The sequence below is a fragment of the Colletotrichum paranaense genome, assembly GCF_030867605.1.
Source record: "Colletotrichum paranaense strain IMI 384185 chromosome Unknown Scaffold_7.1, whole genome shotgun sequence".
In the NCBI taxonomy this organism is placed as follows: Eukaryota; Fungi; Ascomycota; class Sordariomycetes; order Glomerellales; family Glomerellaceae; genus Colletotrichum; species Colletotrichum paranaense.
This window is the reverse complement of record NW_026848965.1, coordinates 2,615,794-2,628,458: the sequence shown is the minus strand read 5'-3', so window position 1 is coordinate 2,628,458 and position 12,665 is coordinate 2,615,794. Positions and strand designations below refer to the sequence as shown.

Genomic DNA, 12,665 nt, shown 5'->3' with positions numbered 1-12,665 from the left:
CGTCCACCAGTCTTCCTTCACTTGCCATGCCTATCTGTAAATATATCTTGTACCGATCACTGTAGCCTTTTTGATATACGAATATGTTCTCGGACAATTCTGAGCCATTTCGAGCAACGATGTCAGCTTGTACTAAGATTTGTATGTTCAAAACGATGTGTGTACGTGACTTTAGGCCTTTGCAAGACTACTCCATGGAGAATTGAAATTCATCATTTGCCCATCAAACATGACCTCAACTGGCAAAATGAGTCTTGCGATATGGGAATGTTGCATGTTCTGTGAGATTCGAGTATCTTCCAAATACGTACGCACCCCCGTTCTGCTTTCTCCTGGTTCAGACCATGGGCTGTGTGATAAGCCATCCATGCGTTCCCGATCTCCGAAATTATAAAGGCCGCATATCATCGTGACTTCTAGGGCCCATACCCAGTTTTGCGCCAAAGGCAAGGACAAGAAGGCGCTTCACAAGAAACGCTGAGAGAGAGATATGGCAGCTTGCAAGAATGACCAAGTAAAAAAGGGGGCTTAAAGGAGCCTCAAACAGTACCAGGAAGAAAGAAAAAAGAAGGCACCTGTGGGATTCGAACCCACAAGCTACAGCCCGGTAAATCTGCTCTTAGCATTGGGTTACGAATATCTTTGTCTTCTGGGCAACTTTCCCTTTCTTGCTGTTATTGAGATTTTCCGAGGTGAATCGGCATATAGCCCACCCCACACTCGTGTATTCCCGTGTATTGGGAGAGAGGGAAAGAGAAGAAGAAAAAAAAAGGCTGGAGAAGTCAAAAGAGTTCACCCCCCCGGTGGCGAACGGGGGCTACATCTCTGGTGCTCATGCTGGGACTCGAACCTGGAACCTAGTGTAGGCTAAGCCAGTCGACGAGGCTCGCCCGTAACCATCCCGCCAAACGGCAGTTTGACCTGACCTCACAGGCCTGTGAGGCGCCTGCTGCCGTTGGTGACGGAATTAGAATCGACGGGACCTATATGGGCTTCCCGATGTAGTGATTCGTTCTCGTGTGTTCATGGTTCCGTGGAGTCTACGGGAATTTGACGGCAGGAGGCAGTAGGCACCCACGTGATATACCGAAAGTGTTTGCTACAGGTCTACTGCCGCCCGTTAAGTCGAGAGGAGATTACCTTTTGAGTATGATGGTTCATCCACTACGCATTGTTCCTATCTAGATATGAAAACGGGAAGCAGACCCTGTGGTTTTGAACGTGGAATAGCTTAAAAGCCTACCGCCCATCATTGTAACGGTGGCCCTCAGGATTATGCTACGATACGTTTCCAGAATACTGTATGCTTTCTATCAAACGGGCTAGGCACGGAACGTACCATCTTTCACTTTAGAAGTACAAGATGTAAATTTATGCTGCTTTTGTCAACGCCAAAATCATGATGTTCTTGAACTTCTTCATTCTCCGTATAAAACTCCAATCGTATGCTCCAGATAATCAAAGATACAGATCATTTTACGGACAGTTGAAGCAGTAAAGACAGTTGTAGCAGAAAGGGGGATGAACGAGGCTATGTTCTCATAGCGCAAGACAATCGGTAGGTTAGACCATGACACGCCATCTTTCAGGTTCTCCTTCACCCAGATACTGCCTCATGGCTAGTCAATCGACAGTCGTCTTAGGGCTATAATCCTTTCCGAATTATCATCTGGATTTAGGCATGGTGACTCCGTGGCGCGCTTTTGGAGTGGGATTTCATATTTCATGATGTATGCAAGTTGGGAAAAAAAGTACTACGCGAGCCTACACATAAGTGACCGCTGTCGAGTAGGCTTGTAACACAGGCCTCAATATGCCATGTACGGTTCTTGCAGCTCAGATTACGCTACTCCTCAAGTCCTTCGTAATTTCTTTATCGCCTCAAGTTCGTTCAGCTTCATTGCAACACGAAAGTCATCACACACTATTTCGCGATTGAGTACACCGCACGAAAGACACACCGAATTGCTAAGTTTGAGATGCTTAATGGACACGAGTGCGCAAAGATAGCTGCAGCGTCATAAATCATTCTTTTAATACCCGAGCAACGTACTTGTTTATACCACACAAGCTTCGGCGAACATGTCCTCATTAACAAAACCACACGTGTCCAACACCTCAACTCCACGACTTGATCCGGTAGCTCTAATTTGCGTGTCAAAACAAGGAAACAGAGAAGGCGATCGCACTATCCTACACTGGTTTCAAAAATAATAAGAGGCTACGAAGGAGACATCGCAGCACCTTTTGTGACGAGAAACTCATCCAAGGCCGTAGCTTGTGCCGGTGTGTATCCGTTCCCGTTATTTGAAGCAGGTACGGGAGTTTCTGTCACCAAGCAGACCGTATTCTATGAAGTACAATTAGCCACTTGCACACTTGGAAGGTGATGGATCATATCTTGCCGGGAAAGCAACAGAGCGTGCGTCAACTTACCATTCCTAGAACTGCGGCATCCAGCCGATCAAACATCCTCCACAAACGATCGTTATTCTTCGTAAAGACGTAGCCAGCCAAGCCGACAGGGGTGTCGTTCGCCCTCATCACAACCTCGTCTTCCGTGTCGAACACATACAGGCCCAGCACGGGGGCGAACACTTCCTCCCGGCACATCAGCATCGAGTCCGTCATACTCCCCAGCACAGTCGGCGCCATGAAGTACCCGTCACCAGGCTCTCGCCTTCCCGTGCCGAGAAGCTTGACAGCCCCCTTTTCCGTCGCGTCCTTGCATAGCGCCTCCGCCTTGTACAGCCCGCGAATCGTCGTCAGCGGGCCCAGCGTCGTATCCTTGGCCATCCCGTGCCCGACCTTGAGCTTCGACGCCTCCGCCACCAGCAGCGTGGAAAACACATCATACACCCGCCGCTGCACGTAACACCGGTTCGGCGCGACGCACGCCTGCCCCGCGTGCCGCCACTTCAGCGCCGCCAGGTCCTTGGCCACCTGTCCGAGGTCCGCGTCGTCGAACACGACGGCCGGGCAGTTGCCGCCCAGGTCGAGCGACAGGCGCTTCAGGTTCCGCGTGCACGAGGCGGCGACCCGCTTCCCGACGCGCGCGCTGCCCGTGAAGCTCACCGCCTTGACAAGCGGGTGCATGCACAACGCCTCGGACACCACGGGCGTGTTCCCCAGGCTCGTCGTCAGGACGTTGATGGCGCCGGCGGGGAAGCCCGCGCGGTCGGCGAGGCAGGCGAGGGCGAGGGCCGTGAGCGGGGATTCGGAGGATGGTTTGACGATGACGGTGCAGCCAGCCGCCAAAGCTGCTGCGGCTTTGCGGAGGGTGAGGGCGAGAGGGAAGCTCCATGGCACCAGGGCGAGCACGACGCCGATGGGCTGCTTGAGGAGCGCGCCGCGCTTTCTTGGGAACGCGCTGGTTGCGGGTGTCGAAGCGGGGACGGCGCCGTCATCGTCGGATGTGGGGGAGGAGACGCGGGATGCGGCCGGCGACGGTAATTGTGGAGTTGTTGTCGGTGGTGGAGGCGGCGGTGGCGGCGGCTCCAATCGGTCTGCTTCGCCGGCGAACCAGCGGACGAGACCAGCGCCGTAGTCTACTTCGGCGAGGGCCTCGGTCAACGGCTTCCCTGTTTCGTGAACCAGAATCGTGGCCAGGTCGAGGCGGCTAGCGAGGATAAGATGATGCCATGAGGTCAGGAGGCGAGCGCGCTCATGAGCCGGGGTATGCTTCGAGAAGCCCTGGAAGGCGACGTAGGCGGATTTGACAGCGGGGTTGACGTCGTCTCTGGTGCTATCCGGACATGTCGCCCATACGCGACCGGTGCCCGGGTCAAGGACCGCGAATCGTTTGTTACTGAGGGAGGAGACCCATTCGCCGTGGATGTGGCAATCGCGGCGGAGTAGGTCCACGTCTGTCAGTCTGAACGGGAGCGGGAACGACGGCGAGATGGGAGTGAGGCTGTGGATCACGAGACTGTTCTTGTGGCTCTTGGCCGTTGAGGTGCCGGAGGACGAGGTGCTGGCTGTCGTGATGGTGCTCGCGACGGGGGATGTTACCGCGCTGATCATTGTTGGTGAGAATGAGACCCTTCGTCGATGGGAGGAGTAGTCTTCCCGACCGGGCTGGGCAACGGAATGTCTCCGCATCGGACGCCCTATGAGGTGAGGAATGAGTGGATTTGGTAACACATACACATATACACACAATATGGTGTTGAGAAACCGGTTTGAGTTGGGACCTAAGGAAAGGGGACGCAAACACCTACCGGGCTGCTGGTAATATTAGCAATGCTGATCAGGCGCCCGTCCAGGTCCTGGGTGATTCGGGAGGCGGCGGAGAATTTCTCCCCTCTCCTCACGGCGTGGCATCGGTGCCCGACTGTTGCATAGTGGTAGACTTCGGGGGAAGGGATCCGAGGTCGAATGAGATCTGCGAGGTCGGGAATACACATGTTTTAAGCTCTGCCCCTAGGCGTCATCTGAAGCTTGATGTCGGTGTTGTTGCAAAGTCTCCCATAATAACCTACCCCTGGCTTCGAGTAAGCGGCCCAAGCTCCGTGCTTGCGGCTTTCCTTCCCCCCTCCCCCTTCTGCTTTTCTTGTCTGAGACCGAGACAAGCGGGCCGCCCCGGATTTCCAGCTTTCAATCCATCTATGGCAAGTGGCAGGTCACAGAACGTTTCTGGTTACGTTGGCTCGGACTCATGATGAAGAGAAGGACGGAGTTCATCTGAGCTCGGGTAGAGACGCAGTTGACAAGTAATGCGGTTCTGAAGAACTTGAGGGGAAAACCGTTTAGGGAAAACTGACAGGATTCGGATGATAGGACAAGAACTGTGCGCTCACGAACTGAGTACTAGCGGGAGTTAACAATCCGGGGTTGACGGAAATGAGCCGCATGAGCCAGATAAGCGTAGTATTTAGTGAAAACTTTGAAGAGTGTGTCTCCCACCGGCGGTGCTCTTTTCTAACACTTTCTCAAACAAGAGAACAGATGGTTGCTACGACGTCTAGTAATAGGACGTGCTTGCGCTCCTGTAATCCGGTCTCGATTCAGGATATCCTCCAGGTGGCCCAGATACGCCTTTGCCCTCGTCATCGGAGCTCAGGGCATCTCCGTAGTCGTCATTCCTCTCAGGCGGCGCGCGCATGGCTTCCAAGATGCTGCGATCCAACACTGGCGGCTGATACGGCTTGAGGGTGTGTATCTCACGGCCAGATGGCATCTGAGCCAGCAAGGGCCCAATCGGAGGCACGATCTGGACATTCATCTATGCATGAATTGTGAGCCTCGCAGTCATCGACCTTGTACGTAACATGGCTTACCGTGTCATTGAGCTTGTGCCACTTGCCTTCAAGCAGCTCGATCACCCTCGTCTCCTCGCCCTTTCCGCCGTCCGCACCCCACGTGGTCTCCTTTTCGACCTTGCGATCCTCGCGTTTCTCGCTCCACTCCTTTTTGAACCGGCTGAAGCCACTACCTTTGGCTGAATGTTTAGACTCAACGCCTATTTCTTGGAGTCCGGCTTGTAGCCACGCGATGGCCGTGCCAACTTGGCCACTAATCTCTGAGTCTATGCCAAAGAAACGGCAAGCCTTTGCGCGACATGTTCTTCGCAGATCCTCGAGATAGCGAAGCAGTCCCTCGTTGATCCCGCTGGAACCCCGCCCCGCAGCTTGGCAAAGAGAGGAGGCCTGGGCGGCGTGCTCCGCAGCAGCAAGACAGAGTCGTGCAAACAGATGGGCACGAACTTTCGGAATCTCGGGGGCTTTGAACATCCACTCGCGGTCGTTCTTATTGCGGTCTTGCGCGACAATGGCTGGGTAGGGATCGTCCTTGAGAACCGCCAACAGTGTCGCCTCGGCGAGAGCCAGGGACGACATGGCTCGAAGAGTCGAGGGTGATACATCGCTGCAGGGTGGCGGGATCTGAGTTCTCTCAGCCCGGGAAGCTATATAGTCGTATATCGATGCAGCATCCAGAAGATATTTGGTCGCTGTTTGAATGGAAGCTGTGCGCTGTTGATTATCCAACGTGGCCTGTGTTGTGACGTACAGCGGGTGAAGGGCTGCCCGAGCAACCAAGGTGTATGAGTTTGCCAGAGATGAGAGAGTGAAGGCAATCTCGTGGTCTATGGACTGCACTTTTACCCTCGCTCGCTCTCTGCCGGGCACTGCATTCTCCGAAAGTGTTGGTCGCCATTCGATGGACGGGGGCACCTTTGTGTTGAGGTTGATCCAGTCGCCTGACTGAGATGTTGGATTTAGTCCAGCATCAATGGCGATAATATAGGGGATGTAGCCGTTAAGAGCTCCAATGACTGTCGAAACGTGAGATGATTGCGATGATGGGGGTAGTCTCTTGTGTTTTTTGAGAGCATCTCTCACAACCCCGCGATATGTGCTGGAACTGAGGGGCAATGAGGGGTGAGTGTCGCTGCTAAAACTGGAGGAGAATGAGAAGGCCGAAGTTGTCGGAAGAACAAAAGGGAAAGGCATATTCAGGAGGAGCTGGGTACCAGCCGAAGTCAAGATGGTGTATGATGAGAAATGTATATGAGAGTCAAGGATCGTCCACTCACTAACATGGAAAGCTGCCAGAGAGCAGGTACCTCGCTGTGACGTTAGATGTCCCGGATTACCTAAAGTAGCCAGCCAATTGAGGCTAACGCCTCTTAACTTGTCGACACAGACTCGGTCACGTGTTTAAGACCAGCATTCCCCGGTTGCGATGGAGAGGACCGAAAGCTGAGTTGTTACAGGCCATTGCTGAGGCTCGATTTCGAAATGGCAAAACTTGAAGCCATGTCACTTTTTATCCAACATAGGAAGTCATTGGCTCCCAAGGTTGAGATTCAAGCGCTCAGTCATACAAGGTCAGGGTTGTATTTCACCAGATCACAAAAGTAAAGTACCGCGTACCTAGGGAAAAGGCCACTAAGGTAATCTGGATGTCATACCTAACAGCACAGAATATGCTTGGAATATATTCACTGTTGCAATCTTCTTAAAGAGATACAATGGCAAGCATGGGAAAACCACATTTTCGCCTTATCAATCACATTAGCCCCAGATTGTCCCTACTTCTTTAATGGAAGAATTAATGGAATGTTTGGGACAAGGGAACGGCTAGCGGCAGAAAGGTACCTGGCGATCCGAACCTGCCTTTAGCGGCCGGGATGTGGGGACCTTAGGTACAGGACCTACAGGTTGAATGAAGCACCAGCTGTCGGGTTCGTTAACGCGACGTGGACCCTTGAATTTCAGCATCACCTCAGCGAACCTCCCACTGCCACCACGACCTTGACAAAGCCAATTCGCCGTCTCCAGGCAATTCTTCACCCCCTTCTGGCACCTCATGCCGCACATTGCCAATCGACTGGATACCGACTGAGCTGCCATCATGATCAGTCCATCTCCCCACAAACCCCGGCGCAGAGGCGGCAAGAAGACCAACGGTGGAAATGGCACTGGCAGCAGTACACCCACTGTGGAAAGCCACCTCACCAAGAAGGAGGCTCTGGTCAAGGCCCCAATCTTCCCTTTGGCTTCGTTTCTCTGGCCAGCTCGAGGCTCTGTATCGCAATGGGAGGTCCTTCCCCTGATTCTCATGGTGGTTGGCCTGTTTAGATGGGCAGCCGGGCTCTGGGGGTACTCTGGTAAATGCGCTCTGGAACACCGATGAGAATTGACAGCTCTTGCTAACCATGCCACTCATCTTAGGTTTCCAACGACCACCCATGTTCGGAGACTACGAGGCGCAAAGACACTGGATGGAGATCACAACACAAATTCCTGTCTCGCAGTGGTACTTCCACGACCTGCAGTGGTGGGGTCTCGACTACCCGCCCCTGACGGCATACCATAGTTGGCTCTGCGGCAAGGTTGGAGCCTTCATCGACCCTACTTGGTTCGAGCTGTACACCTCGAGAGGATCCGACGACCCGACTCTGAAGATTTTCATGCGCGCCACAGTCATTGTCTCCGAGTACCTCGTATATATCCCCGCTGCCGTCATCTTCGTACGACGCTTTTCTAGACACAGCAATGTGCCGACATGGACCGCCTGGATGGCGCTCGTCGCAATCTTGATGCAGCCCGCTACGATTCTTATCGACCACGTCCACTTTCAGTACAACACTGTCATGCTTGGACTCGTCCTGGCGAGCATGTCGAGTATGCTGGCTGGCCGCTATCTCTGGTCTGCAGTCTTCTTCGTCGCCGCCCTTGGCTTCAAGCAGATGGCCCTCTACTACGCCTTCTCCGTCTTCGCGTTCCTCCTGGGCAGCTGCGTTTTCCCCTTGAAGCCGGGCCGCTTCATCGGCATCGCCCTGGTGACCGTCGCGGCTTTTGCGCTTCTGCTTCTGCCCCTTGTGTTGGGCACTCTCTACGACGCTCATCGAGGCATCGACGCGCGGCCTGACTATGAGGGGCCGCCGCCTGCCCTGCCTCTATTCCCGTGGCTGACCGACGTCCTCGATACCAACGCCATTTACTACCCGGTAGTCGAGCAATTGGTGCAGATGGTTCATCGCATTTTCCCCTTTGCGCGCGGTCTGTTCGAAGACAAGGTCGCCAACTTCTGGTGTGCCGCCAACGTCGTCATCAAGCTTCGCAACTACCCTCCCGAGCTTCTCCAGAGAGGCGCACTTGTGGCTACATTGGCCTCGATCATTCCGCCCAACCTCATTCTGTTCTTCCGTCCGCGCAAGTCACTTCTTCCCCTGGCCTTTGCAACTACGGGATGGGGGTTCTTTCTCTTTAGCTATCAAGTACATGAGAAGAGTGCGCTACTCCCTCTCATGCCCATGACAATGCTTCTAGCCGGTAAGCACGGACTGTCGCGAGACATTCGGGCTTGGGTTGGATTTGCCAACGTCTTGGGCGTGTGGACGATGTTCCCCCTCCTTAAGCGGGTAGACCTCAGCGTCCCGTACGCCGTCTTGACATTGCTGTGGGCATACCTTCTTGGTCTCCCGCCAACGTCTCTGAGTGCCTACTTCCAGGAGGATCACGGCAAACTGCGCCAGTGGGCAACATTCCTTCTCCACGGCGCGTTCTACGTTGCCATGATTGCGTGGCATGTGGTCGAGAGAGTTGTGGTGCCGCCCATTGACAAGCCCGATCTCTGGGTCGTTGCAAACGTGGGTGTCGGTGCGGTGGGATTCAGCATTTGCTACCTCTGGTGTCTGGTGCAGTTGATTGTGCAGAGTGACATTCTGCCGACGAGAGGAGGCGCGAAGAACAAAGCAAAGAGCCAGTAGATAGAAGGGTCGACTAGCAATGGTCTTGTACATGACAGGCGGACGAGTCTCTTGAGGAAGAGAGCTCATGTAATAAAAGCACGGATTCCAGAAAAGATAAATGAGCATCGGAAAAGCAAGGTTTTTGTTTTGGAAAATTGGGGTGAATAGTACATAAAAACACTTTTAAAGGCCGAAAACGACGCTATTCTACCACCTGGCGATGCACCTCGATATCTAGGAAGAACAGAAGGAAAACAGGGAATCTCATGATTATCGACAATCGCCTAGTCCTGACTTGACTTTGTATCTTTCTCTGAGGCTACAGGTATGGTGATGCTCGTCCGAGGTTGGAGAATCACGAAACCTGCACAAACGCCCGCTTCTTGACAGCCCGGCTCTCATCGCCATCCTCCCAGTTCTCGTCGACGTAGTCCTTGACGCTCTTCTCCTGAAGCTGCATGCCGACGACCTTGAGCGCGGCAATGTTGAAGCCCATCTCGTCCTTTTGGCGCTTCAGCGCGGCGCGCAGGTTGGCGCGGATGCCGTCGAGCATGCCGCGCATGGTGCGGCTGGCGACGATCTGGCGGTGGTGCGTCTTGAGCATGAAGAAGAGGATGCGGCAGGTCAGCGGGATGTTCATGGAGCGCTGGGCAAAGACGTTGAGGAAGGTGAAGAGCATGGGCACGGAGGCGAAGGGCAGCACGAGGAGGGCGTCGTGAAGGGCCGAGGCCTTGATGCGGCCCAGCACGCTCATGACGTAGGCCTCGGCCGTGATGTTGCCGAGGGCGACGAAGATGGGGTTGCGCTGAGGTGCTGGCGCGGACGGGTTGGTCTTCTTGGCGTCCTCCCACTCCTGGAGGAGGTTGAGGTCGGCGATGGCGATCTCGAGGGCCTCGGCGATGCGTTCTCCGGCCATGAGGGTCTCGACGGTCTGCTTGGAGGCGGCGCCGACTTCGCCTTCCTGGTCCTCTGCGTCCGGGTCGCGCTCGAGCGAGGTGGTGAGGGTCTTTTCGTAGAGCTCCTCGATTTCCCTTTCGCGCTCTTCTTCGAGGAAGATTTGCTCGTCCGTCTCGTCCCAGACGCGGATGGACTTGTCGTGGCCCGCTGTGACGAGGAAGTTGCCCGTGTGGCCGACGGCCATGGCCCAGACCTCGCCGTGGTGGCCGTCGAGGCGCTGAATCTGCTCAAACTTGTCGCCGTCCCAGTATTTGATGACACGGTCCTTTGAGCTGCTGAAGAAATGGTGGCCGTTGCCGTCCGAGTTGTGGGGGACGAAGGCGACCTGCAGGATGGAGTCCTGGTGGCCAAAGAGGGCCTTGTGGCAGTCGCCAAAGTCGAGGCCCCATATCCTGATGTTCTTGTCGGCGGAGCTGGTAACGATAAGCTTGCTGTCGTACGAGATGTCCATGCTCAGCACCGGGAGCTTGTGGCCGTAGAGGTTGAGGTAGAGCTTCAGGCTGTCGGTGAAGAAGACCTTGACGGTGTTGTCGAGGAGGGAGACGGCGATGTACTTGGCATCGGGAGAGTATCTCACGCAGAGGATGTCGTCGGACACCTTGAGTGTTTTTGACTGGACGAGCTTCAGCTTAGGTGTCGTGCGCGTGGTGCCCAGAACCGGCTCTTGGACAATCTTAAAGTCCCAAAACTTGGCTGACTTGTCGGCACTACCTGATGCCACCGATTTGCCATCGGGGTGAACTTGTAATGACCAGATGGCACCCTCGTGCGCAGAGACGCTGTCCAGCAGGCTCGCGGACGCGACATCAAAGAGCTCAAGCTCTCCCGTCTTTGTTCCGACGACGACGACCTTGTCTCCGGGCAGGAACGCGCAGCAAAGAGCGTAACCGCACTCAAAGGTGCGGATGCAGGCCTGCGTCTTGATGTTCCAGACCTTCAGACTTCCGTTGGCAGCCGTCGCCAACATCTTGTCGTCAGAGCTGAGCGATACGGCGCGGATATCTGTCCTGTGTCCGGGGAGTTCCACGGCCAGCGACCGCGTGTAGTCGGGCACATCCTCCTTCTTCGACTTGGAGCCCTCTTTTGTAGGTATGCTGTAGTACTCGAGTTGGTTGTTTGTCGTCCCCGCCAACAAGTGTATTTCCTTGCTTCCACCATTGACCGCCCAGTCGACAGATCGCACCTTGCCGCCCGTTCGGACAATCACGTACTGAACAAAAAAGTCGCTAGCCTCTGCGGCGGAAATATCCTCTGCCTGATCCTCACCCTCAGTCGCAGCATCGGCCTCCTCTTTTCCTTCCTTGCTGGCCTTTTCACGTCTTCTTCTCCTCTTCCGGGCCAGGGACTTCTTGACCTCTGCCTCCGACCTTATGCGCCACACCTCCACGGCCTTTTCTACGCCGTGGACTGCAAAGTAGTCTCGGCGGGGGTGAAAGATCACCTCGATAGCCTTGTCCTTATGCTGACGGAACAACGTCCCTCTGTCATGGAGGAATTTCGTATTTTGCGGAGCGTCGACCTGACCCTTCAAAGCGGCGAGTCCTGTCGTATCCAGGAACCACACCTTCAGCTCTCCGTCGTTTCCGGCCGTGATGCAACCGCTGTAGTCGGGGGAAAGTCCCAATGCCCAGCATTCGCCATTCGTCTGTGCGATGTGTGTCTCGATGCAATGCCTCGATGACAGGTCCCAGAGCTTGATCAGGGAGTCCTTGCCGGTCGTAAGAAGGTAGCCCTCCGCTGACGGGTCGCTGTCCAGCATTGCCGTGTTCTCCTCATCTTCGACCTGTCCCTCCGGCTCGACGAATTGCAGTCCTGTGATCTGATCCTTGTGTCCTCTCAGCTTGAACTGGCCGACCTCAGCCACGAGATCCCAGATAATGACATCCGTGTCGCGGGAGCCACTGGCCAATCGCACGCCCGACTTGTCGAATGCCAGTGTCGTAATCGCCGACTTGTGTCCGTTGAAGTTGACAATCACCGTGGCGATCTTGCTATCCCATAATCGAATGCTTCCATCTTCGTATCCGACAGCGAAAATATCTGTGTCGACTTTACTCTGCACGATCGCAGTGACGGGTACCGTGTTTCGTTCGTCTCGCCACCTGCTAAGTAGTTCGCCCTTCTTTATATCCCAACACAAAACATCCTCGTTCGCGGCTACGATTGCTTGGCCGGCGCCGTTGCCAGCTCTGCCTTGGGGAGCCCAGGCGAGGTTTGCTGTGTTGGATGCGACAACGCCGAAAGACTTGCTATGCTCGTACTTCCTGAAGAAAAAACAAATGTTAGACACACTGGTAAAGTCCGCGACATCTGTAAAACCTTACAAGTATGATTTGACCATTTTTGCGGATTTCCTGGCGCCCCAAAAGCCCTTTGTCAATGGCTCCTTAGAATGCGACGAGTAAACCAATCGTCAAAATCTCGAACCTCCCACCTTCCAATCTTTCAAAAAGTTTCCCTCACCTTATCGATAAGATCAGAGGATAAGTGGAGAGGACCGGGAGTGCCG

General features: G+C 54.6%; 4 protein-coding genes across 4 annotated transcripts; 1 reads left to right on the top strand and 3 right to left on the bottom strand.

Annotated features, from left to right (window-relative positions):
* Positions 1-2,221: 2,221 nt before the first annotated feature.
* Positions 2,222-4,023, bottom strand: CPAR01_09740 (aldehyde dehydrogenase; the record flags this gene model as incomplete). The annotated part of the gene is made up of 2 exons (XM_060494004.1): positions 2,222-2,350; positions 2,437-4,023. 2 exons carry the CDS (start codon positions 4,021-4,023, stop codon positions 2,222-2,224), a joined length of 1,716 nt encoding a protein of 571 aa, XP_060348134.1.
* A 940-nt stretch (positions 4,024-4,963) lies between these two features.
* On the bottom strand, positions 4,964-6,452 carry CPAR01_09739 (pH-response regulator protein palC; the record flags this gene model as incomplete). Its single annotated transcript, XM_060494003.1, has 2 exons — positions 4,964-5,224; positions 5,280-6,452. The coding sequence occupies 2 exons, from the start codon at positions 6,450-6,452 to the stop codon at positions 4,964-4,966; spliced, it is 1,434 nt and encodes a 477-aa protein (XP_060348133.1).
* A 904-nt stretch (positions 6,453-7,356) lies between these two features.
* Positions 7,357-9,217, top strand: CPAR01_09738 (ALG8 glycosyltransferase family ALG6; the record flags this gene model as incomplete). The annotated part of the gene is made up of 2 exons (XM_060494002.1): positions 7,357-7,612; positions 7,677-9,217. 2 exons carry the CDS (start codon positions 7,357-7,359, stop codon positions 9,215-9,217), a joined length of 1,797 nt encoding a protein of 598 aa, XP_060348132.1.
* Positions 9,218-9,554: 337 nt separating this feature from the next.
* CPAR01_09737 (WD domain-containing protein) lies at positions 9,555-12,497 on the bottom strand (the record flags this gene model as incomplete). The annotated part of the gene is made up of 2 exons (XM_060494001.1): positions 9,555-12,420; positions 12,481-12,497. 2 exons carry the CDS (start codon positions 12,495-12,497, stop codon positions 9,555-9,557), a joined length of 2,883 nt encoding a protein of 960 aa, XP_060348131.1.
* Positions 12,498-12,665: the final 168 nt, after the last annotated feature.